General features: G+C 46.6%; 1 protein-coding gene across 3 annotated transcripts; it reads right to left on the bottom strand.

The window, feature by feature from the left end:
• Window positions 1-26,051, bottom strand: SLC1A6 (solute carrier family 1 member 6). 3 transcript variants are annotated; one of them, XM_024994454.2, is made up of 10 exons: window positions 25,895-25,984; window positions 17,559-17,770; window positions 16,299-16,436; window positions 14,281-14,485; window positions 12,638-12,680; window positions 11,882-12,225; window positions 6,714-6,947; window positions 5,267-5,461; window positions 2,593-2,727; window positions 1-351 (listed from the first exon to the last, which is right to left on the bottom strand). In XM_024994454.2, the coding sequence occupies exons 2-10, from the start codon at window positions 17,761-17,763 to the stop codon at window positions 156-158; spliced, it is 1,695 nt and encodes a 564-aa protein (XP_024850222.1). In that variant the 5' UTR covers window positions 17,764-17,770; window positions 25,895-25,984; the 3' UTR covers window positions 1-155.
• Window positions 26,052-27,432: the final 1,381 nt, after the last annotated feature.

Here is a 27,432-nt window from a genome sequence, read left to right as displayed (position 1 = left end):
CATCTTTCATTCCTGCTCCTTTATCTCAGTTTCCCCCCAGACGCGCTGGAGAGAACATATGTGTTCAGTGCACAGTCACTCAGGTAGTGGTTCTTCACCAGGAACCCCCTCCCCAACCCCCTTCCCTCCTCTCTGGGTGGCAGAGCAGGGGGCTCTCACATAGCACTCTCGTTTCCTCCCCGTCCCCTGGACGCCCCTTTCTCCTGTGCCATGAGTGACTTGTAGGGCTTCCCCAGGCTGGGGAGGGTGAGTTCAGCTTCTTGCAGCTCCAGCTCCCGCTGAGACAGATGTTCAATGACGGCCGCTCCGATAGAGTCCCCCAGCACATTGGTCATTGTGCGAAGTCGGTCACTGCAGAGGGGAGGGGAGAGAGAAGCTGCCGTTAATCAAGGCTTGAGGCACTCCACAAAGAAGGTGCAGCAGCTGGGGGCTCCTTGTGCCCTGGAGTCAGGGCTCACACTCCAGTCCAACACAGGCTGGACCAAGCTCTGATGTGCTCATATTTGTTCTCAGCAGTGCAATGCTTTTTTTAAATGTAAATGTCTGATATAGCAAATTAGGGGTATGGACATATATATGGAATCTAGAAACATGACACTGATGAACTTATTTGCAGGGCAGGAATAGAGACACAGACGCAGAGAATGGACATGTGGGCGCAGCAGGGGAAAGAGAGGGTGGGACGAGTTAAGAGAGTAGCACTGACATATATGCAAGACCTTGTGTAAAACAGATAGCTAGTGGGAACCAAAAGCAGAGACACCACTTTGCCAACAAAGGCCCATCTAGTCAAAGCTGTGGTTTCTCCAATAGTCACGTATGGATGTGAGAGTTGGACTATAAAGAAAGCTGAGTGCCAAAAAAACGATGCTTTTGAACTGTGGTGTTGGAGAAGACTCTTGAGAGTCCCTTGGACTGCAAGGCGATCCAATCAGTCCATCCTAAAGGAGATCAGTCCTGAGAGTTCATTGGAAGGACTGATGTTGAAGCTGAAACTCCAATACTTTGGCCACCTGATGTGAAGAACTGACTCATTTGAAAAGACCCTGATGCTGGGAAAGATTGAAGCTGAGAAGAGAAGGGGACGACAGAGGATGAAATGGTTGGATGGCATCACCGACTCAATGGACATGAGTTTGAGTAAACTCCAGGAGTTGGTGATGGACAGGGAGGCCTGGCATGCTACAGTCCACGGGGTTGCAAAGAGCTGGACATGACTAAGCGACTGAACTGAACTGAACTGGGAACCTGCTAGGGAGCTCAGCTCAGTGAGCTCAGTGCTCTGTAATAACCTAGAGGGATAGGAGGGAGGGGGAAGAAGGGAGGCTCAAGAGGGAAAGGATATATATATATACCTGTAGCTGATTCATGTTGCTGTACTGCAGAAACAGTGTAAAGCAACTATACTCCAATTTATTGGGAACATGTGTACACCCATGGCGGATGCATGTTGATGTTTGGCAAAACCAATACAATATTGTAAAGTAAAAACATAATAATAATAATAATAAAATAAATAATAATTCATTTTTAAAAAGAAAATTAAGGATTATGAGCTGAACAGCATGCAGAATGAGGAAGGTAACCACTGTGAGTAAATAAGACCCTGCTGGAAACCATCTAAAAGGGAGTGAGATCCAGGCAAGAGCTCCAAGGTGGAGATGAAAGTCCAGATTTTTATATGTAAACCTCCTATTATTAAAAGTTGAGAAAATTTCCTGGCATTCCAGTTGTTAGAATGCAGATTTCACTGCCAGGGCTTGGGTTCAATCCCTAGTCAAGGAACTAGGGATTCATCCAATAAGCTCTGCAGCACAGTCAAAAATAATTAATTAAAAAATAAAAGTTGAGGGGGGCTCCCCTGGGGGCACTAGTGGTAAAGAATCTTCCTGCCAATGTACGAGACATAAGAAATGGGGGTTCAATCCCTAGATCAGGAAGAACTCCTGGAGGAGGGCATGGCAAACCACTCCAGTATTCTTGCCTGAAGAATGCCATGGACAGAGGAGCCTGGCGGGCTACCGTCCATGGGGTCACAAAGAGTCGGACACAACTGAAGAGACACACACACACACACAAAAGTTGAGGGACTTCTCTGGTGGTCCAGTGGCTAAGACTCTTCACTCCCAAAGCAGGGGGTCCAGGTTCAATCCCTGGTCAAGGAACTAGATCCCACATGCCAAAACTAAGAGTTTGAATACTGCAACAAAGATAGAAGACCTGCATGCCCCAGCTAAGACTTGGCACAGTCAAATAAATAAATAAAATTTTTAAAATAAAAGTTGAGAATTTTTTTAAAAAATTTGCAAGTCAGCTCTGCCCCATGGATCACCTTTTTGTGTGATTTCTACATAAGGCATGTACCAAGGGCTTTTCTGGAAGATGGGTAAAGCCCTTCATGGCTTACTTTCCTATTTCTAAAGATTATGGAATTTGAGGTCCATACTGCTTGGGATGTTCTCCAAGGCCCTCTTTTCATTCTAAAATTCTAGAGCTCTGTCCTTGCTGCAATGAGAGCCCATTCATTGGGAGTCCTACAGGGAAAGCAGGGGATTCAAGGAGAGAGAGTAGAAGAGTCTGAAGAACACTCACAGGAACCAGTCCACAGCGATGATGAGCGTGATGTCTTCAGTGGGCAAGCCGACCGAGGTGAGCACAATCACCATGGTGACCAGACCTGCCTGGGGGATGCCGGCAGCCCCGACGCTGGCTGCTGTAGCTGTGATACTGCACAGGGAGAAAGGACAGAGGGACGCAGGCAGGGGGAAGGGAGAAATGAGGGAGTGTTAGGAGAGACACAAAAGAAAGGAAGGGGTCAGATCCCCAAAATATAGAGCAAATTCAAAGCGACTTTTATCAAAAGCAATGCAGAGATATCCCCTCGTCTTTTATTGGGATCTGGCTGGAGTTTCATCCAATGATGGACATTTAAACAGTTCATATTGCAGATGCGAGAGCAGGTGTTTTGTTTTGTTTTGTTTTGTTTTTTTAAGCTGAGTTGTTGTTGTTTAGTTGCTCAGTCGTGTCTGACTCTTTGCAACCCCATGGACTGCTGCCCACCAGGCTCCTCTCTCCATGGTATTTCCCAGGCAAGAATACTGGAGTGAGTTGCCATTTCCTTCTCGAGGGGATCTTCCAGACCCAGGAATCAAACCCCCATCTCCTGCATTGGCAGGCAGATTCTTTACCACGGAGCCACGAGGTACACCCCTTAAAGCTGAGAGTTATGTTTTATTCCGGGACCTTACTGAGCCAGAGTGACAGCCACTCTGATAGCTCTGAGGAAAGGTTCTGGAGACGTTAAGGATGAAGGAGTTTTTGTTGGAAAAAAAAAAGAGAAAAGAAAAACACTTGTCAGGAAACATCTAAAAGATTACTGCTAAACACAAAAATAAAAATTAAAAAAACAAGAGAGTAGCCCTGACATATAGATACTACCCTGCGTAAAATAGATGGCTAGTAGGAAGCTACTGTGTACCACAGGGAGCTCAGCTCAGTGCTCTGCGGTGACACAGAGGGGTGGGATGGGGGAGGGAGAATGGGAGGGAGGCTCACAATGGAGGGGATGTGTGTTTACTTATAGTTGATTCACACTGTTGTACAGCAGAAACCAACACAACACTGTAAAGCAATTATCCTTCAAATAAAAATTAAAAATTAATTTTTAAAATCATCCTCCAATTAAGATTTGAATTAAAAACACCAGACATCTCAAGTCAGTAATTTGAGTGCTTTTCTATGTATGGGATAATACAAGAGTCTGGCCCGTTGATATCATTTCTAGATGTGAACTCTACAGGGCCAGTAGCCTGCTTTGCTCCATCCTGAATTGCCCCCAAGGGGCACCTTTGGGGGCAGCTGCAGCAGCCAATAGCTGATGGCAGGGTGACAACCTTTGTTTACTGAAAAGACCAGAGACACTTTTTTGTCCACAGATGCAAAGGAAAGCAAGCAGTCAGCATGGCATGAGTGTCTAGGGATGTCATATCCATGCCACCCAGCTTCCCTCGTGGCTCAGTGGTAAAGAATTCACCTGCAATGCAGGATTCGTGGGTTTGATCCCTGGGTCGGGAAGACACCCTGGAGGAGGAAGTGGCAACCCACTCTGGTATTCTTGCCTGGAGAATCCTACGGACAGAGGAGCCCTGTGGGCTACAGGCTGGGGGTATCACAAAGAGTCAAACACCTGAGCGACTAAACAACAACAACAAACCCATGCCACCCAGTGCCTCACCCAAAGAAAGCAATGAGAGAGGTGATCCTGACGCCCTTTACAGTTTCCTCAATGTTTCTTTCTTTGCTCCTTTAGTCTTCCTAGGTGTAAAAGCAGGGATTTAACCAGCTGCCTCTGGGGGCTGGAAGAGGGCAGAAGAATCAACCTGGGCAGCAGCCATGAAGCAGAAGCTTGAGTCCTCCATACACACATGTGCTAGAAGTGGGTGGGTCAGTATAGAGAGGTCCTGATGCGAGGAAGGACACTCTGGAAGGTGGGCTAAGTTTAAAATCAAAAGAAGAAACTGTCTATGGCACTGAGTGAGTGAAAAAACATATACACTTACATGTATATGGCTTAGGAAAACTAAAATGTACAACACCTGGAAAATGAAAAAGATGGTGGTCCACCACCAAGTAGAGGGTCAGACTGAATCAAGAGTAGGCTAACGAATTGAGAGAGCAGCATCAATATGTATACACCGTCAGGTGTTAATAAGACATCTAGTGGGAAGCTGCTGGGTTTCCCAGGTGGCGCTAGTGGTAAGAACCCACCTGCCAATGCAGTAGATATAAGAGATATGGACTCGATCCCTGGGAAGATCACCTGGAGGGCATGGCAACCCACTCCAATATTCTTGCCTGGAGAATCCCGTAGACAGAGGAGCCTGGCAGGCTACAGTCCATGGGCTCACAAAGAGTCACACATGACTGAGTGACTGAGATGATACATAGCAAGAGTTTCATAAATGTTGGCCATCATCCTCATCACCAAAACCATTACCACCACCGTCACCACAATCAATACCATCCACATCATCTCCACTGTCACCAACATAATCTACATCATCATCATCATTACTGTCATCAGCATTACTATCATCAGTGTCTCTTCCTTAGACTAGATCTTCCCTAAGTTCAGGAACCATGTCTTATTTTTTCCTGCACCCCTCAATACACCCCCCCCCAACCAATATCCAAATGCTCCCTTCCCTCCAATACCATCCCCGCTCAGGTCTCACCTGTTGGTAGGTTCCAGCCAAGGCCAACTCACCTGATAGTTGTGATCTGGCCCAGGTTGAGCTCGTAGTTGTTGACTTGGGCGATAAAGATGGCGGCCAGGGCCTCATAGAGGGCGGTGCCGTCCATGTTGACAGTGGCCCCCACGGGCAGTACGAACCTGGTGATGCGGCGGTCCACACCAAGGCCCTCCTCCAGACAGCGGAAGGTGATGGGTAGTGTCGCAGAGCTGGGGAAGAGAGCACCAAGGGCCAAGGATAGGGGGTAGCCATGGGCCCAAGGAGGGGTCCCCTTGAGAACATTGGGAGGCAGGCTGGGAACTAGAGTAAGGGGAAGATGGCAGATGTACAACATTTCAGGGGCTGATAACTGAGCATGGGGAGAGGGACTCTACATGACACAGGGAGCACACAGCAGTGACGTCCCCCAGGCTCAGGCCTCTTGACCCACCTAAAGTCAATAGCTTAAGGCTACTTACTACACACTAGTTCAGGTCACTGGTTCATGCCACTAGTTCACTCTAACTAAACACTCCCAGAAAGAAGAGGAAAGGCCTTCTAAGTTCCCACCTCTCAGGGCTAAGAGAAGGGTATTACAGAAGACTCCTATCCCCTACTTCCCATGTTTACCTGGGGATTGACCTCAGCTATACTAGCCTTCTCAGTCTTTCTCCCCACTTGGAATCAGCTGATCCATAAAACATGTGCTCTGTCTGGTCCGCTTTATATCATGCAAAGAGAAGCCTGGACCCACAGAGAGGATGTTTAGGTGTCCATGCCTGTGGCAACCTGGTGAGTTTAATTCTGGGGGTACAAGCGAGCCAATCCTACTTGACCACAGATCAAGAGGCACATTCTTCAGTGTATAAGCAATAAAAATTACATTCTTCTTCCATCTGGTTGGCTCTAGTGATACATCTCAGATTGTTTTGAATTTGGTTGATGGGAGAAAGGGGAGCTTCTTATGAACCCCCTGAAACCACAAAATAAAAGAAGCCAAGAGATCTCCCAGAGGCCACCTCAAGGAAAGATGAGACCATACAAGCTAGAAAATGACTGAGATCAGGAGACATGTTGGAACCTTTGTCCTAACCTCAAAGTTGGTACCTGTTTAATCTTTGTCCATATTAAATAGAGAAACAGAAAAAGAGGGGGAAAGAGTCACAACAGCCAGCGCATGACAAAGATCAGTGCCCAGGTGTTGGGTGCTAAGTCACTTCAGTCATGTCTGACTCTTTGTGACCCTATGGACTGTAGCCTGCCAGGCTCCTCTGTCCAAGGGACTGTTCAGGCAAGAGTACTGGAGTGGATTGCCATTTCCTCCTCCAGGAGATCTTGATCCACCTTCAAAGAGCCACTGACACTACTCAATAGCCCAGATGAGGTTCTGAATTGGTAGAGAGGGCAGGACTCCCAGGAGATCCTGGGAAATACAAAGAGTGGATCTAGGAAAGGTACCAGCAGTGGGGGTCAAGGTCATACCTGGAAGACGTGCCCATGGCTGTGATGAGAGCCTGCAGTATTCCTCCAATGAAGGGGAAAGGATTCCGGTGGGTGATGAGGAAATAGATGAGAGGCAGGATGCCACCGGCATGAACGAACAAACCCACGATGACGGTCAGGGTGTACATGCCCAGCTGACCCCCCAGGACAGCCATGTCTTCCATCTCTAAGATCTTGCCAGCAATCAGGAACAGGATACCCACGGGTGCATACCTGGGCCAAGCCAGACACCCGTCAGGCCTTCCTCATGACCTCCCCTGGCACTAGCAGCCCCAAGCCTTTGCCCATATAGACCCTGGAGCCAGGCAACACCCACCATACAGCACCTGACTCCCCTCCAACCTCCCCCACACAATAACCTATGGGGCAAGGTTCCATGAACATATCCCCTCTTTCCTTCCTGCTTATCCACAGCTCAGCCTCAGTCCTACAACTCCAAGATATACTCTCTTACAATGTAAGGGCACTCCTTCACCCATTCTCCCCTTCAAAGATCTCCCAAAAATCGTCTTCAGGACTTCATCCTGAGGCGAACCCAGATACTCCCTATCTCTGACCCTCTAACTTCCTTGATTTCCCATATTTGTACCTCGTATGCCCCTATTCTCTTCCCTAAAAGTGCATATCCTCACTCATTCACCAGCCCTGAGCTATTTCACCTGGATTTCCCACAGACATCTCAAAACAATCTCTCTCAAATATCCTATGATATCACTTATATGTGGAATCTTTAAAAATGGTACAAATGAACCTATTTACAAAACAGAAATTGTGTCACAGATGTAAAAAACAAACTTATGGTTACCAAAGAGAAATAAATTGGAAGAGTGGGATTAAAAATGCACACTACTATATATAAAATGGATAACTAATAAGAGTCAGACATGACTGAGCGACTGAACTGAATAAGAACCTATTGTATAGCACAGGGAACTCTGTTCAATACTCTGTGATGACCTACATAGGAATGGAATCTAAAAAAGTAGATATGTGTGTGTATATTATATATAACTGACTCTGCTGTACATCTGAAACTAACACAGCATTGTAAATCAACTATATGCCAATAAAATTTAATTATAAACAACTTGTCTTATTAAATTACCTATTTATTCATTTACTCAACAAATGTCCATTGAGCACCTACTATGTTCCAATCACATGGTCCCTGCCCTCTTGGTACTTACATTCTAATGGGTGAAATATGCAGTACACAGAGAAATATGTCATTAAAAACTTCAGTGTGTGATAACTGCAAAATCCCCACTTTTGAGTGGGACTCTAAGAAGGAGTGGTCAGGGAGGGTTTCTCAGAAGAGATGACATTTGCACTGAGACCTGAATGATGAAAAGCAACCATGCATATCTGAGGGGAAAGCACTTCAGGAACAGTGCAAAGACCCAGAGGTGAATGTGAGCTAGGAGTATAGGAGGAGCAAAGAGAAGACCAGTGTGACTGAAGCAGTGAGTGAAAAAGATAGTAGAGGAAACAGAAGAAGCAAGTTCATCAAGGGCTCACCTGTTTTCCCCTCAAATCAGCTCATTGCTTAGTTTTATGAGTTTCTGCCAAAAGTGCCCTAATTAACCCATTACCTGGCTTCCTCTGTTACTTCTCTCCCTTTAGAAATTGAAGTCTACACTTGTTCATTGTCATGGAGGATGTACTACAGGAGGTGAGGACCACTTGGGAAGTTGGTGCAACAGCTTAGGACAGAAATGATGAGACCCAAGCTAAGGTGGAAATAAGAATACAAGGAGACACCTCCAGACACTTCTGGGCTCAAGGATAGGCCTGGTGGGTGATTGCTGAATTGTCCCCAACTCTATGTCTATGAATATTCCCAAACTCCTCACCTCCATCCTTCTTTCTCATCCTCTGCAAAATTCCTCAGCTCTGGATCAATTGTACATGATTTCTTTCCTTCCATACTCAGCTACCTGGCACATACAGTGTATGTGCGTGCTTGCTCAGTCGTGTCTGACTCTTTGTGATCCCATGGAATGAAGCCCACCAGGCTCCTCTGCCCATGAAATTTTCCAGGCAAGAATACTGGAGTGGGTTGCCATTTCCTACTCCAGGGGATCTTCCCGACCCAGGGATTGAACCTGCAACCCCTGCATCTCCTGCATTGGCAGGCAGATTCTTTACCATTGTGACACATGGATATTTTCCCAAACATGCCAAATACCACTATAAAACTCATGGTTCCCAATTCAGTTGAGTTCTCAATACTTCTTTTCAATCTTCTTGCTTATCCTTGATAAGCTTCCCCTCCAAGCTAAGTTGAGATCCTAGAAAAGCAGCTGGAAGGGTCCAGGGCATCAGACCTCATGGGGTTAACTGGACCCAAGTGGGTAAGAAAGGGGAGAGGGGGACTTTTCCCTCCTGCACAACTTCAGAGCCCCAATTGTGAATACAGTGGAGTGACCTTACTGGCCCCACAGTCCCTGTCCCCTCCACTTCTGAAACTTGTTCCTAATGACAAAGTGGTTATGTGCAATGCATACAAACATACTATGGGTCTTCTGGTTCAGTACTGCATTCCCTTTAATATATTTTATGTTGCAAGTTATTTTGCTTCCTTCTCTTGTACTTTCATCCTGTTTTGCTTTCCTTCTTGGGTTTTGTTTTGTCTATTTTTTTGTTGTAACCTCTTGAAGTAACAGCACTTTAAAAAGGGTGACAACTGGGGCTTCCCTGGTGATCCAGTGGTTAAAAATCTGCCTTGCAATTCAAGGGACATCAGTTCAATCCCTGATTCAGGAGGATCCCACATACTGCGGGGCAACTGAGCCCATGGGCCACAAGTTATGAGCTGGCACTCTAGAGACTACAGGCTACAATTACTGAGCCCAACGGGCCACAACTACCGAAGGGTGTGCAACGTGCCCTAGAGCCTGTGTTCTGCAACAAGAGAAGCCACAGTGAGAAGCCTGTGCACAACTGCAGAGTGGCCCCCACTCGCCACAACTAGAGAAAGCCCGTGTACAGCAACAAAGGCCCAGCTCAGCCAAAAATAAATAATTTTTTTTCAAAGAATGACAACTGAATTACAAGACGGAGACCACCTTGAGCCTGACTGGGGAGACCACTCTGTATCCATGACTTTTGTTTTTAATCAGAAAATTTTGTTTTAACATTTGCCCTTTAATTTTCACTTGAAATCAATTTTTTAAAATATTTTACCTGTAAGTTCTGAATAGTGAAGATATAGTAGATGCTGTGAGCACTCAGTACTGTCTCCCACTCCCTCTCCCCACCCCAATCCCCAGGCCTTGCCTCTTTGCTTAAGATACAAACAGGCACTCTGCACCCTGCTGCTTTCCCAGGCTCTCAACTTAGCCTCTAGCCCCTCCCGGCCACTTTCACCTGATTTGGGATGATGTACAAAGTCTTCCCCAATTTGGGAAGATAGCCTTGTTCACATCTTCCACCACTATTCCCAACGTATGCTCCCGCCTTCTTGAACTCCTCACCATTCCTCAGACAACTCAGATTCTTTCAAGCTTTGCATGTCCTGTTCCCTCTGCTTGAAGTACCTCTTCCTTCTTCATGTCCTGTTGGACTCCTACTCACCTTTCAAGACCCAGCTAAGAGGTGGACTTCTCCATGACTTTCTCCTCACCTTCCCAGGCAGAGTTCACTGCATATACCTCACTGGCGGCTTGCTTTTCTGTATTCCCTATACTATTTTTTCCTTTTGAACCTTTTATTTTGTACTTGGGTCTAGTCGATTAACCATTTCGTGGTAGTTTCAGGTGAACAGCGAAGGGACTCAGCCATACGTATACATGTATCCATTCTCCCCCAAACTCCCCTCCCATCCAGACTGCCACGTAACATTGAGCAGAGTTCCCTGTGCTCTACAGTAGGTCCTTGTTGGTCATCCACTTTAAATAGAGCAGAGTGTACATGTCCATCCCAAACTCCCTTACTATCCTATCCCCCTGACAACCATAATTTGGTTTTCTAAGTCTGTGAGTTTTTTTCTGTTTCGTAAGTAAGATCATTTGCATCATTTCTTTTTAGATTCCACATATAAGGGATATCATGTTTTTCTCTTTCTCTGACTTACTTCACTCGGTGTGACATTCTCTAGATCCACCCATGTTGCTGCAAATGGCATTATTTCATTCTTTTTAATGGCTGCATAATATTCCATTGTGTATAAGTACCACATCTTTATCCATTGCTCTGTCAATCATATTCCCTACACTTTTTAAATGTCTCTTGACTCTAGAACCTTCCACCTTGTATCATATTTATCTAATATGCATCTGTCTCCTCTAAGACTTTGTGAGCTCTTTAAAGACAAGGACTGAATTCAAGTTATCTCTGTATTCCAGAGTTCGAAACAAAGTCTGCCTGCGAAAATGTCTGCTGAAAGAGTGATTGGATTTAAAGAGTGAATGAATGAATGAATGAATGTGTCAATTAATAAATAATTAGCAAGTGGATAAATGAATAAGAAAATGAGCAAATGAAACATGAATGATGGGTGTGTGAATGAATGAGTGGGTTAAGCAAACAGATGAATGAATGCAGGGGATATCTGATTGAATGATAGAATAACAAATGTAGAGATGAACAAGTCAGTCAAAGAATGAGTCTGAATGAATAAATGACTTAGTGAGAAAATCGATCAATCAATTAATCAATGGATTAACTAATGCATGGATGAGTTTGTGAATGAATTGATGAGTGAATGAATATATGAATGAGTGAATTAACTTATGCACAGACAAATGAACAAATGAGAAAATGAATAAACCAATGCATGGAAGAATGACAATAAATAAATAAATGAGTGAATGGATAACATGGCTAATCCATAGAAGAATGAGCAGAGGAATAGATGAATGATGGAGTGAATGAACAATGCACAGAAGCATGAGTACAAATGAATAGATGAGTGAATACATAGATGAATAGGGGAGTGAATGAGTGAATAAACCATTGCACAAAGGATTGAATGAATGAGTGAATGAGTGGGTGAGTGCATGAACCAATACATATATAGATGACTTTGGCCAAAGGCTCCCCACAACCATTTCAGTAGCTAACCCACAGCCTGACTTCCCGATCCTGACATCCTTCCCATGTACCATCACCATCACTCCCTGCCCCCGTCACAGCCCAGCACTCACCAGATAATGATGCCCACCAGCCTCATAATAGCCTCATTGAGGCTGTCGAAGAAGTCCCGCAGGACTCGGCCCTTGTGTTTCATGCCACCAATGACCAGCCCGAAGGCCACTGAGAAGACCACAAGGCCCAGGGCATTGATACCATTGGCCGAGCCAGGCACAGGGACGGTCTCTTCAAAGCTCAGCACCTCCTGCAGGGTGCCCAAGGCTCGCGTGACGTTTTCCAGGAGGCCGGTTCCATTCTCCAGTGAGGATAAAGGCGGCATAGAGGTGCCCAGCTCAGATCCATTATCTGTCCTCACGACGGTCCTGGTTACCAACCTCGTGCTGTACTGTGTCTTAAACTGAAATATGGAGATATCAGGCCACAGATGAATGCATAGTAGATTGAGTGCACCGATAAATAAATGAGGAAGTGCACAACCAGTGCATGGGAGAATGAGTATACATTTTGCATGAGCAATGTTCAGACAGATTTGGGGGGCCTGTCTCCTCAACAATTTATGATCAGAAGCCCTGGTTCCTTCTCCATTACCATCCCCAGGCAGCCTTGGGTTGGCCTAAGTCCTTGTCTCTAACCTTCCCTGATCACCACCCCATAGGAAGCACAGTCTTCCTTTCAGACTCTTCCAAAAGCCCTGAACAGTGCTCTGTCCCGTCCTTCTTCCCATCCCTCCCTCCTGGACCATTCACTCAGCAGCAAGCTCCCCCAACCCCCCAAAACCTCCTTGATCAGACAATGTCTTTCCCCCTGACCTGTTTGAAGCAGGCCTCCACAAGGTTGGGTGGAAACATATTTCTGCAGAAAAATATCAGATAAATGGATGTGGTTAGACTTTGGAAGAGAACCTAGAGTGATCATAACAATAATAATAACAACAGCAACAACAATAATAGCAGACAGCATTTGAACACTGAGCTAAGTGCCTTACCTCTAGGATCTGATTTAAACATCACACTAACTCTGGAGAATCCCATGGACAGAGGAGCTTGTCAGGCTACAGTCCATGGGGTCAAAAAGAGTCAGACATGACCAAGTGACTAAGCATGCATGCAACCCTAAAAGTATTACTGATTCTCCCCATTTTACATACAAAGAAACCAAAGCAAAAAGAACTTATGTAAGTTACCCAAAGCCACACAGCTGCTAACTTGGGGGGAGGGGTAGATGGACTTCAAATTCAGGTCTGTCTGAGCCCTAGGTTAGGACACTATGCCATCTCAGGGACTTCCTATACAGTGATGTCTCAAAAAAAAAAAAAACACAGAAAGCTCCTGAACTCTTCGAACACTGCTGCTACTGCTGCTGCTGCTAAGTCGCTTCAGTCGTGTCTGACTTTGTGCGACCCCAGAGACGGCAGCCCACCAGGCTCCCCCGTCCCTGGGATTCTCCAGGAAAGAACACTGGAGTGGGTTGCCATTTCCCTCTCCAATGCATGAAAGTGAAAAGTGAAAGGGAAGTCGCTCAGTCGTGTCCAACTTCTAGCGACCCCATGGACTGCAGCCTACTAGGTTCCTCCATCCATGGGATTTTCCAGGCAAGAGTACTGGAGTGGGGTGCCATTGCCTTCTCCCTTCCAACACTAGCTTTCCCCAAATTAAGTCACTAGGGGAGACTTGTGGCCAATCTTGACGCTGGCAGGCAAAATCTTGCTACTCCAAGAGAATTATTCATCTTCCAATGCATCTCTGCATTGGAACACCATTTGTCCTGAGCCCATACCAAGAAGGTGCAACTATAGCCTTCTGAGCCTAAGGATCAAAAGATATCATTTTGGAAGTAAGCAAAATCAATCTCAGGGGATCTGTGGGCTTCCCTGGTGGCTCAGTCAGCAAAGAATCTGCCTGCAATGCAGGAGACCCAGGTTCCATCCCTGAGTCAAGAAGATCCCCTGGAGAAGGAAATGGCAACCCACTCCAGTGTTCTTGCCTTGGAAATCCCATGGACAGAGGAGCCTGGTGAGCTACAGTCCATGGGGTCACAAAAGAGTCAGACACAACTTAGCGACTAAACCACCACCATCACCCAAGACAGAAACTGGGTGCCAAGAAAACCCATGTGGGCACTAGTGGTGATGAATCTGCCTACCAACTCAGGAGACATAAAAGACGTAGGTTTGATCCCTAGGTCAGCATGATCCTCAGGAGAAGGAAACAGCAACCCATTCCAGTATTCTTGCCTAAAAAATTCCATGGCCAGAAGAGTTTGGCAGGCTACATACAGTCCAGGAACTCACAAAAAGAGTCGGACATGAGCATACACTATTATTCTAAAACTAGGCTCAACTTGGGTGCTATATTTCCTGACTGGGTCCGCCTGTCTCCCTATAGGTCTCCCCATGAGTAAAGGTTGTTACACGTAGGGCTGGAATTCCCATCAACATTAGAAAGGACGTCACCTGACCAGGTCCATGAAGGCATCTGCCGTGGGGATGGTCTCGATCCGACCCTCTCGGTGCAGCCCCTCCTTGGAGCCTTTCCCAGGGTGGATGATGGTGACCATGAGGATGCCGATGAAGACCGCGATGACCGTGGTCACCATGTAGTACACAGCTGCCCGCATCCCCATCCGCCCCGTCGCCTTGTTATCCAGGGACGCCATACCTGGAGGACAGGTGATGCAGCCCCGAGGAGCCCCATCCACACCCCACAACCCCCTCTCCCATCCACTTGCTCCTCAGTCCCCATACTGCCACAACCAACCCTCCTCCCATGACCCAGCCCTCCTCCCGTGACCCAGCCCGTCCTTCCACCCACCTGGCCACCCTCCAACTCCCATTCTGTGTTCCAAATACACCTTCCACTCCATCCTTTATCCCAAGCACCACTTCACTAACCTTCCTTCTACTCCAAGCCAACATTTTCAACCCCTACTCCATCCTCTAATTACCCCTATTTTGCACCATAACTTCATTCGCATTCCTCTCTTTATCCTACTATCCACCCCAAGAATCACACCTCCCTTCAACCCACCTCACTATACACTATCTGTATGTAGTATATACGCTTGGTACCCTATCCAGACACCCTTTACCAGGCTGATACACCAATCTTTCCACAGCTGAGCCTGCTGGCTGCTAACGACTCATACTGGCCCCTTCTCTTGAACGTTGCTCTCAGCACAGCAGGAGCTTCAGTCAGTTCAGTTGCTCAGTCGTGTCCGACTCTTTGCGACCCCATGAATTGCAGCACGCCAGGCCTCCCTGTCCATCACCAACTACTTACCCACAAAGGCCTCAGGGGAGGCTGGGAGAAATGACTGATTGGTACAGGATTTCAAAGGCTCAGCTTCTTTGATTTAGAGGGAGGCAGAGTTGTGGAGGACAACTCTGTAGTTTTATAAATTCTCCAGAACTCTCTATGGGATCAGGCTGAAGCCATTTCTGCTTAGCTTCTTTATCCATCCCATCCTGCTCATCTCACTTCCTCATAGGTTTCTCTTGAGAACTATTTTATCCCTCAATAAATCACTTGTGCAAATATTCCCATCTCAGACTCTGCAGCTAGGGAAACCCAACCCAAGAAATCATTCTTCTATGCCTTTATCATCAACCACCGCCCCACCAAAGCTGGTGCTTGGGAACTGACCACTCATGGGCCAAATATGGCCTGCTGCCTATTTCTATAAATAAAGTTTTATTGGAACACAACAATGCCCATTTGTTTACTTACTAATCTGCTGCTGCTTTTGCATAACAAGAGAAGTGAAGAGTTGCAACAGAGACCACATGGCCCTTGAAACTGAAAATGTGTTCTACCTGGCCCTTTATAGAAACAGTTTACCAAGCCCTGCATAGGCTGTCTATACTTCCATCCTACCCTCCACCCACCAGGGCTTCCCTTGTGGCTCAGCTGGTAAAGAACCCACCTACAATGCAAGAGACCTGGGTTTGATCCCTGGGCTGGGAAGATCCCCTGGAGAAGGGAAAGACTACCCACTCCAGTTTTCTGGCCTGGAGAATCCCAAGAACTGTATAGTCCGTGGGGTCGCAAATAGTCAGACACAACTGAGTGACTTTCACTTTCACTTTCTCCACCCACCATTTTGTAACCTCCGTCTCAAACACCTTCATCCACAGCCCACTCCATGACCATCCACACCATATCCCAGGTACCTTTCCTGGTGGCCCCACAACAGCCTTCCCTTCATCTCTAAGCCCCCAACAGGCTGGTATTTTACCTCCAAGGAAAAGTACAGGAACATCACTGAGATAAGTCATCTAGGTCATACGGGTTCTAGAACCCAGGTCTGATTGGGACTGGGGCTTTGGTCAAGGACTCAGAGCGAGTTGTATGCTCCCTGTTTGAGGTCCTGAGTTGGGGAGGTGGTCCCATTCTTGGAACAGCCTTGGCTCAGGGTGTGAGCCTGGACTTTGGGCTGGGTCTTGGAGGCCAGCCCCAGCCTGGGTTCTCTCACCTGTGACCAGGCTGGAGACAATGAGAGGCAGCACCAGCATCTGCAGCATCCTCATGAGGAGCTCTCCAGGGAAAGAGAAGTACTTGATCTGGCGGTAGCTGAGCTGGTATGGGCGCAGGGCAAAGGCCAGGCTGACCCCTAGGGCCAGAATGAGGGGTGCATAGAGTTGAATTTGGTCACTGAGCCCCGAGGATGGGCCATCCATCCCAAACAGGGTCTGTGTGTGTGTGGATGGAGGTAAAAGAAAAGAGAAACATTTGATGAGTGTGTGTCGGTGTGTACATTGTGGAATGCATGAATTTATGTGCTACTGCTGTGGCATGTGTGTGTATGTCTACACACACTCCTGTGTACCTATGTACACATATGTAACAGTGTATGCTCACTTGTGCACATGTATCTGTGCCTGTATGTGAGGGCCCATGTACATGATATGTACATGTCTTTCCTATGTGTGCATATAGGTGTTACTTGTATGTGTTGGCTTCCTTGGTGGCTCAGTGGTAAAGAATCCACCTGCCAATGCAGGACATGCAGGTTCCATCCCTGGGTTGGGAAGATCCCCTGGAGAAGGAAATGGCAACCCACTCCAGTGTTCTTGCCTAGGAAATCCCATGGACAGAGGAGCCTGGCAGGCTACAGTACAAGAGTTGGACATGACTTAGCTACTAAACAACAACATGTTCACTTGTGCACACGTATCTGTGCCTGTATGTGAGGGTCCACATACATGAGATGTGCATGTTTTTCCTACATATGCACCTAGGTGTGACTTATATGTGTGTGTTACTATTTTCAAGCATGAGGGTATACATGTATTTAGTGACCTTTTCAGTGAGCCATTGTGTGGGCAGAATAATGCATATGTGTGTGTGAACATGTTTGTAAGTTCTACTATAGGTGTACAAATGTGTGAGTTTACGTGTTTGCACCTGTAAATTTTGTGCATGAATAAAAATGTGTTCGTGTCTGTGTTCACATGCAGAAAGTGTACACTGTGTGTTCATATGCAGATAGTGTGCATTTGAACAGTGTATACTTATGCATGTGCGTACACTTGCATATCCATGAGACGCTGCACATACAGCTGTGTTTGCAGGAGTGTGTACCATTTGTCTATATCATGGGGAGGCGGAATGGTGGATTTGGGCACGAGTGCAGGTGAGAACAAGTAAGTGGAGGGAAGAAACGTGAGTGCAGAGGGTGTCCCTCGAGTCCTCACCCTCCAAGGGCAGAGCCCGCCCCTCCCAGATGACTCACCAATGACCACGGCACTGACAGTCAGCAGGATGAAGGCATTCCTGCGCAGGAACCGCAGCACGTGCTCACGTGTCATGGTCTGCAGGCGCAGGCGCATGCGCAGTGCTCTCTGCTGCAGGCTCTCCTGCAGCCGCTGTAGCCAGCCCACCCGGCCCAGCCGCTGGCCACTCTCCCGCAGAAAGAGGCTGTTGCCATGGCTGCTCATCGTCTATCTGTAGGGAATAGAGGGAGCAGATCTGGTGAGGGATGAGACAGAAGGCGAATGTGGGTAGAAAGGAAAGGGCAGAAGCTGGTGAGGAACTCGGGGAGAGAGCCGGTCCAGTGGGGATGAGCCCGTGCTGGGCTGCCTGAGAACACCGCCTGGAGTTCAACGGTGATGTCCTGGCAGAAAAAGGATCAAGGTCTCCAGAACCATTCCCAGGCATGTGGGAGAGACAAAGAAGCAGATCACAATTTCAGGGACGATTTTGCCATTCTGTATCTCTGGCCCCCCTCCTTAGTTCATGAAAAGTGAAAGCGTTTGTCGCTCAGTCCTGTCCAACTCTTTAAGACCAGATGGACTACAGCCCACCAGGCTCCTCTGTCCATGGAGTTCTCCAGGCAAGAATCCTGGAGTGGGTTGTCATTTCCTCCTTCAGGCAATCTTCCTAACCCAGGGAACATCTTCCCAACCCATTGAACCTGGGTTTCCTAAATTGCAGGCAGATTCTTTACCCTCTTATGAGATCCTTACAAGAAATTGGGAGCTTCCCCATCTCACAAACCAGACTAACAAGCCTCTGCCAAGCACCAGTTTCACACAGAGCCTTAAACAAGGTACTTTGGGGCTAGCACCCCAAATTAATACGATTTCATGTTTGGCCTAGTTGCTGTGCTGTGCTCAGTCGTGTCCGACTCTGCCACCCCATGCACTGTAGCCTGCCAGGCTCCTCTGTCCATGGGATCCTCCAGGCAAGAATACTGGAGTGGGTTGCCCTTTCCTGCTCCAGGGATCTTCCTGACCCAGGGATTGAACCCATGTCTCCTGCATCTCCAGCACTACAGGCAGACTCTTTACCACTGAGTCACCTGGGAAGCACGAGAGGTGCCACCAAATGGGCTTTCCACAATGATGGAATCAGCAGATGCCTGCATTTACTGGTGCCCAATAAATGGAGCTCCTCTGCATGAATGCCCAAGTGAGCAACAGGGAGAGGGAGAGTCCCATGGGATGAAAATGGTGATCTTTCTTGACACCAGCACCTCTTCAGGATCCACTTTTGAAAAAAAAAAATGGGATGTTCAGAGTCACCCTGGGATGCCAGATACTGTTTCCCAAACTTCAGATTTCCGTGTCTTCACTTTACATTCAGCCAAATCCATGTCACTTCCCAGGTGGCGCTAGTGGTAAAGAACCCATCTGCTAATGCCAGAGACGTGGGTTTGATTCATGGGTTGGGAAGATTGCCTGGAGGAGGGCTCAGCAACCCACTCCAGTATTCTTGCCTGAAGAATCCCATGGACAGAGGAGCATGGTGGGCTATGGGCCATCGGATCGCAAAGAGTCAAACACGACTGAAGTGACTGAGCACATGTCATTTTACTTACTTATCTAAATAAACGAATCTACAAGTGAACTCACAAAACAGAAAGAGACTCACAGACTTAGAGAACAAACTTACAGATGCCGGTGGGGAAAGCTGGGGGGAAGGGATAGTTAGGGAGTTTGGGATGGGCATGTACATACTGCTATATTTAAAATGAATAGCCAACAAGGTCCTACGGTATAGCATAAGGAACTCTGCTCAATGTTATGTAGTAGCCTGGATGCGAGGGGAATTTGGGGAAGAATGAATACATGTATGGCTGAGTCCCTTTGCTGTTCATCTGAAACTATCACAACATTGTTAATTGGCTACATTCCAATACAAAATAAAAAGTTAAAAATATATATATAAACTGGAAAATTTAGATTATTACTTGAAATGCTGATTATATTTTAATACACATTAAATAAAATGCATATAGAAATTAAAACTTGCCTATCCTTTTACCAATACCATATATGCACAGCGCAGTCTGGAAATTGTGATTTTCATGATCTGAGGAACATTTGTCTTTGTGGTCCCTTACTCCATTGAAACATACATCAAAATTAACCTACAGGAGTGTGATGGGGTGGGTGGGAGGTTGAAAGGAGGTCCAAGAGGGAGGGCACATATGTATACCTATGGCTGATTCATGTTGATATATGGCAGAAACCAACACAATATTGCAATTATCTTTTAATTAAAAAGAAATAAATTTCTAAAAAAATACTTTACAACTGCATTGGTATAAAAGTGAATATAATATTTTGGAGCTTGATAAAGGTGATTGCTGTACAATGTTGCAAATGAACTAAATGCCACTGAATGCCATTTTTTTTTGAATGCCATTTTTAAATGGATGGTTGTTCTGTGCACATTTTACTCCAGTTTTTTAAATGAATATTTTAATATTATGTATTAAAACATTTTTTTCAACCCAAAGTTGTATTCTGTATTGTAATTTTAAAAGAAGTACAAACAGGAATTTCAGTGGTTAAGACTCTGCCCTTCTACTTTTGGGGGAGCATGGGTTTGATCCCTGGTCAAGGAATTAAGATCCCACATGCCATGAGGCTCAGCAAAAAAAAAAAAAAAAAAAAGGCATAAACGTTTGCATGGGTCCTTAAAAAGTATTATGGGCCCTGGGCACCTCCTAATCTGGAAAGATAAGTAGATTTGCCTATATGACCTCACAGCAAGTGGCAATGTCCCTACTGTAGGCATACTGGAAATTCTGTTATCCCTCTAGATTTATTTCCAGGCAAAAGGCTAACCACTAGAGATAGCATTGCCCAGGCTGCCCTGCCATTTCAGTCAGGCCAGTGGAAAACAGCAGAATGGAAAGTGGGAAAAGATGGAGATGGAGCATTCTTCCAGATCCCCCTGCCAGGCTCGTGTTTGGCAGGGACTGGCTTCCCAGGTGATGCAGTAGTGAAGAACCCACCTGCCAGTGCAGGAGACGCAAGAGGGTTCGATCCTTGGGTCAGGAAGATCCCCTGGAAAGAGGAAATGGCAACCCACTCCAGTATTCTTGCCTGGAAAATCCCCTAAACAGAGGAGCCTGGCATGCTACAGTCCATGGGGTAGCAAAGAGTTGGACACAACAGCACACACACAGGCACGTATTCCTCTACATAAGGCCACAGCTCCCATCAGACAATCCTCTGCAGCTGTTGGACATTTGGACATCTTCTTTGGAAAATGATTATTTAGTTCCTCTACCCATTTTTCAGATTGATTTTTGTTGCTGAGTTGTATGAGATCTTTATATATTTTGGATATTAACCCTTATCCAATGCATGATCTGCAAAGTTTTTCTCCCCTTCTGTAGGTTGCCTTTTCATTTTGCTGTTGTTTTGGTTTTGGGTTTTGTTTGTTTATTTGTTTTGTTTTGTTGTGTTTTTGCCATACAGAAGCTTTTAAGTTTGATGTAGTACCACTTGTTGATTTTTGCTTTTGTTGTTTGTGCTTTGCTGTCATATCAAAAAAAAAAAAAAACTCATTAATGGGACCAGTGTAAAGGCACTTCTTTCTAACATTTTCTTCTAAGTTTTATGGTTTCAGGTCATATATTTAAGTCTTATACCCAATCAATCCATCCGGTCCCATCACTTCATGGCAAATAGATGGGGAAACACTGGAAACAGTGAGGAACTTTAGTTTGGGGGGCTCCAAAATCACTGCAGATAGTGAGTGCAGCCATGAAACTAAAAGATGCTTGCTCCTTGAAAGAAAAGCTATGACCAACCTAGACAGCATATTAAAAAGCAGAGACATTACTTTGCCAACAAAGGTCCATCTAATCAAAGCTATGGTTTTCCCAATAGTCATGTATGGATGTGAGGGTTGGACTGTGAAGAAAGCTGAGCACCGAAGAATTGATGCTTTTGAACTGTGGTGTTGGAGAAGACTCTTGAGAGTCCCTTGGACTGCAAGGAGATCAAATCAGTCCATCCCAAAGGAAATCAGTCCTGAATGTTCACTGGAAGGACCGATGCTGAAGCTGAAACTCCAATCCTTTGGCCACCAGCTGCAAGAACTGACTAACTGGAAAAGACCCTGATTCTGAGAAAGATTGAAGGCAGGAGGAAAACGGACGACAGAGGATGAGATGATGGTTGGATGGCGTCACCGATTCAATGGACATGAGTTTGAGTAAACTCTGGGAGTTAGTGATGGACAGGGAGGCCTGGTGTGCTGCAGTCCATGGGTCACAAAGAGTCGGACACGACTGAGTGACTGAACTGAACTGAACCCATTTCAAGTTAATTTTTGTAAGTGGCATAAAATTGTTGTTTAGTCGCTAAGTCACATCCAACTCTTTTGTGACTCCATGGACTGTAGCCCGCCAGGCTCGTCTGTCCATAGGATTTCCCAGTCAAGAATACTGGAGTGGGTTGCCATTTCCTTCTCCAAGTGATCTTCCCAATCCAGGCATCAAACCTACATCTCTCACATTGGCAGGCGGATTATTTATCCCTGAGCCACCAGGGAAGCCCAGTATAAAATGGGGGTCAAATGTTATTATTCTGCACGTGTTTAACCAGCTTTCCCAACATCATCTGTTAAAGAGATCATCTTTTCCCACTGAGTGTTTGTGGCTCCCTTGGCATGATAAAAATGCTATTGCTACAGTGGCAATCATGTTTCTGTGTTGGCCCAAAAGTTCGTTCAGATTTTTCCATGATGTCATATGGGAAAACCCAAAGGAACTTTTCAGGCCAAACCAATATTATACAACATATAAATATATCAAAACAGCATGGTGTACATCTTAAAATGTATCCAATGTTATGTATCAATATATATTGCAATTAAAAAAATAATAAAGACAATTCTTTGTTACAGCCACAGCTCTCTCCAGGTCTCCCTCCTGCTCCCTCCCTGACACTCCCTATTCTTGCTGTTCTCTGAGTGTTGTACCAACTTTACTGGTTTAACCTTGTAAATAGGCCTTAATTTTCAACTCCCCTTTTCGAGTATGCTGTCAGTTTCCTGACAGACACACTAGATTCATCTGACTCCTAGAGGGAAAAAAAAAAAACTCTCCAAACCAAAGGAAGGCAGTAAATATTGTATCCTGTGCTGAGCTGTGCATATTCAGGTTGCCTGGATGGCTGTAGAACCTGGTCTTCCTCAGCTACTCTCTGATCATGGTTTCAAATTATTCTCCTTGCCACCCTTTTCCCAAGCCCTAATCCCAAGCCCAGTGTCTGAATCCATGCAGATCAAGTGGGAAACTATCAGAGATAGGCCAATAGGTAGTTCCCTGAACTTTTTTGGGGGTCGGGGGGAGCGGTGCTGTCACTAGCTGAGCAGCTACTTTTCTGAGCTCACTGCCTTTCTTGTCCTCTTATGCACCCCGCATATCCCAGGGACAGGGTATCCGCCTCAGCTTTCCAGGCTCTCCTTCCTTCAGCTCTAAATCCTAGTTCCAAAGTCAAATCCCAGTTAGGATCTTGCTCCAAAGGATCCTGAAATCACGATGGTACTTTTCAGCTGGCTGTCAAAAATCCGATAGGAAACCAAATGTGTGATTACTCTCTCACCTCTAAGATGCATGTTCCCAGTCACCAAGAAGTATTATGAAGCTTGCCCATGGGTTGAAAGGAGTTATTCAGCTGAGATGTTAACTCATCACAAAAAATCCAGAGTTAGTTTGCCTATTTCCTATGTCATCCTTAAGAGAAACAGCAGGGATGGACAAGCCATTGTCCAAGGGTCAACTCTGGCCTGCTGCTTGTTTTAGTAAATAAAGTTTTATTGGCACATAGCCATGCTCATTTCTTTATTCTCTACAGCTACTTTTGTGCTACAATGGTGGAGTTGGGTTGTTGGGACAAAAGAGATTTTATGGATATCCATACACTACTGCTGGTCCTTTACTGAAAATTTTTGCAGAACCCTGACCTAGAGGAAGAGCATGCATGAGCTCTTTGTTTCAAATCCAACTCCACCTTGCAGGACCTGGTCACTTTCTATGCGATTTGATGACTCGATTCATGTGACACTTAGAATATTACCTAGTGAGCATGAAACAGATGACAACCATGGTTAATAAAAAGCATCAGTCCAACAGACATATGACTGAAGACAGAGAAAAACACTGACAGGAAAGAGAGTTTTCTCATCAGTCTTGCTCAGTCCTAACTGCATTACTTGCCAAGCAATGTTTGACTTGAAATGTTTTTCCCAGGAATGTGGCCTCCACTTGGCCCCTTCTCAGTCTCTCTTGGACCCCTGGGGGCTTCTGCCCTCACAGCCGGTTCTCTCTTGTCTAGTCTCTCCTGCTCCTGGGCTTTCTCTTGGCCCTGCTTCTTAGGTTCCTGATAAGGAAATGACCCTCCCAGTGTCCCCAGTATCTGCAGGAGTTCAAAGACAAGTGCCCCACCTGCTTCCCCCAACCTCCAGACTTGCAGATGTGATGAGATATGAAAGCCACCCTTCTCTCAGGACCAAGGAGAAGAAGAAGGAACTTCTACATTCTAAAGCTGAAGCAAACTGCAGTGGGCAAACGAGGATGCTTTCCACACATTTTATCTCAATACTCTGCTAGCCTGAGGAGTGAGTGAAGGGAGAGGAGGAGGAGGAAATCACATACATTACACACACACACTTGAACACACAACCTCACACACCTCGTGTGTACAACTGACATATACACAACTGCACAAAGACACACAGTCTCACACACACAGAACTGTTCGACATACAACACACACAACTTCAGAAATGCAACTCCAGGCATTATACTAAGTGAAATAAGTCAGACAGAGAAAGACAAACACTGCATATTACTTATATGTGGAATCTAGACAACAACAAACTAGAGAACGTAACAAAAGAGAAACAGACTCACAGGTATAGAGGACAAATTAGTGGTTACCAGTGGGGAGAGCAAAGGGGGGAGCGGCAACTCAGGGGTAGGAAGTTCCATGTACAAACTATTGTGTATAAAATAAGATACAAGGATATATTGTACAACATAGGGAATATAGCCAACACTTCACAATAACTATAAATGAAGTAAATCTTTAAAAATTGTGAATCATTATTTTTTATGGGTGCTCAGTCACTAAGTCGTGTCCAACTCTTTGCGACCCATGGACTGTAACCCACCAGGCTCCTCTGTCCATGGGATTTTCCAGGCAAAAATACTGGAGTGGATTCATTTCCTTCTCCTGGGGACCTTCCTGACCCAGGGATCAAACCCGCATCTCCAGTTTGGCAGACAGATTCTTTACCACTGCGCCACCTGGGAAGCCCCTATTGTATTGTATATCTGTAATTTATTTATGTAATATGTATATCTGTAATTTATGTAATTTATGTAATATGTATTTACATAAATTATGTAATTTATGTAAATGTAATTTATGTAAAAAATTATGTAAATTATGTAATTTATGTATATCTGTAATTTATGCAATATTACATAAATCAGCTTTACTTCAATTTAAAAAAAAAAAAGAAAAGGAGCTCTATTCATGCAGCATGTCATACAATTCCTACACACACAAACATACACACACTTGACATTCATGCACACCATCAGACACAAAACCCCACAGTCCTCCTCAGACACACAGCTGCATATACACACACACACACCTTCAGGATCTTGCACAACTCCCCTTGTAAATGAAGCTCTATACAGGCAGGTGCATAATACACACACACACACACACACACACACACACAACTTGGAACACAAGACACAAAACTTCAGACATCGAAATTCCTCCCCACGTTTAAACATTCAGCCTCATACATCTCTGTGGGTTGGCACTCCTATTCAAAATTCAGTCTCACACACACACACCATTACCACCACCACCCCTCATAGAACTTCGGACCCAGTCCCCCCACAGCGGTGACCAACGTCTCAGTCACAATCAGGTCCCTCCGGATTGGAGGAATAAACCTCCTGATAGGGAAGGGATCCAAGCCTTGGAAAGGGACCAGGCATCAGGCAAAGATGGAAACCTGCCCACGGGTAGAGGCCACGGATAAGAGGGACAGGATGGACAAGAGCGGAGATGGGTAACCAAGGAGACAGGAAACTCACCAGGGCTACAGGAGATGAGCGGAGGCTACGACTCTACGGGGCAGGGAGCAGCTGAGACAAAAAGCAGCCAAGAGATGAGAACGTGGGCGAAAGAGGGGCCCCACCCGCCTGACCCCATGATAGGCCCAGCCGGCCCGGGATCCCGCCTGCCCAAAATCTCAGAGCCCCCGCCCTCGCGGAGCCGCGGGGCTCGCACTCACCAGCGCCAGGAGCGGCGGGGGCGGCCTGCCCGCGCGTCCGCCTGCGCGCTGCGCGGGGATGCAGGTGCCGGAGCCCAGCGAAGCGCCCGGCCGGGGCAGCGGGGACCCGCCAGAGACCGCGCGGCGCCTGCTCCAAAACCAAAAAGGCCGAGGTACCGGCGCGGAGCCGCGACGCGCTGTGCAGCTGGTGGGATCCGCGCCGGCCCCGCGTTCACGTGGGTGTGGGGGCGCCTGGCCGTTGGAGGTGGGGGGGGGCGGGATCCCCTCCGGGATAACCCCCGCCTCCCCCGCGCCCAGCTCAGGCTCAGCAGTGGAGCGGGAGAAAGGGCACCGCGTGTTTGGGGAGGGGTGAGTGGCTTCTCTCGCGTCTAGCCCCCGCCCCCAGCTCGGAGCCGCGCCTCCGAGCCCCGGCCTCCAGCCGCCTCCCGGGCCCTCCAGGCTCCTGACCATCCCTGGAGAGCGCGGGGACCAGGCCTCGGCATCACTGGGCCCGCGCCCGCATCCTCAGCGGAGGTCTAGGGAAGGCGCGGCATGGACTCGGCTGCCCGGCTTCCCCCTCCAGGTGCACGTTCCATCTTTGGCCACATGGCCGCTGTGTGAGCTCGGGTCAGCCCCTCTCCCTCTCTGAGCCTGGTCTCCTCATTTAAACAATGGAGGTGACTCTGCCAACCCCACAGAAGATTAAAGCTGAGAAAATTAAAAGTGCGCCTGAGCCTGGAAATCCTCCGTGCAGAATGAAGCCTTGTGCAAGTGGGAGGCAAATCACTGCTGGTAGCCTTGTAATTAATATTATTCTTTGCTCTCTTTAGGAAACCCCGGGCAGTGTTGATTTTGCTTTTCTTCCCAAATGGCACTGATTTGGTCCCTTCCAGTATCTCCTACTAATTGCCATTTTTAAGAGCTGAGCACAGAGCTTGGCGTGTGATTAAAACCCCAATATGTGTTCTCTATTATTATTACCGAGCAATTGTTTATGGCAACCTCCTAGTCTAGCCAGGCTTTTTTACACGTATTTAATCTTCACACTCCTATGTAGTAGCTATCACTACCCTCAATTTGCAGATGAGGGTACAGGCTCTCAGAGAGGTTCAGTAACTTGACCAAGATTACACAGCCAGAAAGCAGTCACGCCAGTTCCAACTCTGGGCATATAGCCCCCACTTTCCTTCTTGACACAGCACCTTCTATTAATAGATAAGCAGTTCTCAAACTTAGCTGTACCTTAGAATCACCAGCTGTTGTTGTATAGTCACTCAGTCGTGTCCAGCTCTTTTGTGACCCCATGGAGCCCGCCAGGCTCCTCTGTCTGTGGGATTTTTCAGGCAAGAATACTGGAGTGGACTGCCATTTCCTTCTTCAGGGGATCTTCCCTGGCCCAGGGATGGAATCCACATCTCCTGCATTAGCAGGCGAATTGTTTACTACCGAGCCACCAAGGAAGCCCACTTTTACACCTGTGTGCTCAGTGGCTCAGTCATGTCTGATTCTTTTTGACCCTTTGGACTGTAGCCCTCCAGGCTCCTCTGTTTGTGGGATTT

This window comes from Bos taurus, chromosome 7 (genome assembly GCF_002263795.3).
Source record: "Bos taurus isolate L1 Dominette 01449 registration number 42190680 breed Hereford chromosome 7, ARS-UCD2.0, whole genome shotgun sequence".
Taxonomy (NCBI): domain Eukaryota; kingdom Metazoa; phylum Chordata; class Mammalia; order Artiodactyla; family Bovidae; genus Bos; species Bos taurus.
The sequence above is the reverse complement of the archived record's forward strand: the minus strand, read 5'-3'. Positions and strand labels throughout refer to the sequence as shown.

Coding starts and splice junctions, on each gene's coding strand:
- SLC1A6 (XM_024994454.2), bottom strand. CDS start 17,763: ATGAGCAGCCATGGCAACAGCCTCTTTCTGCGGGAGAGTGGCCAGCGG. Junction 5,462..6,713: donor GCCATGGGCACGTCTTCCAG/GTATGACCTTGA, acceptor TCTCTTCCCCAG/CTCTGCGACACTACCCATCA. Junction 2,728..5,266: donor GGCCAGATCACAACTATCAG/GTGAGTTGGCCT, acceptor CTCCCTGTGCAG/TATCACAGCTACAGCAGCCA.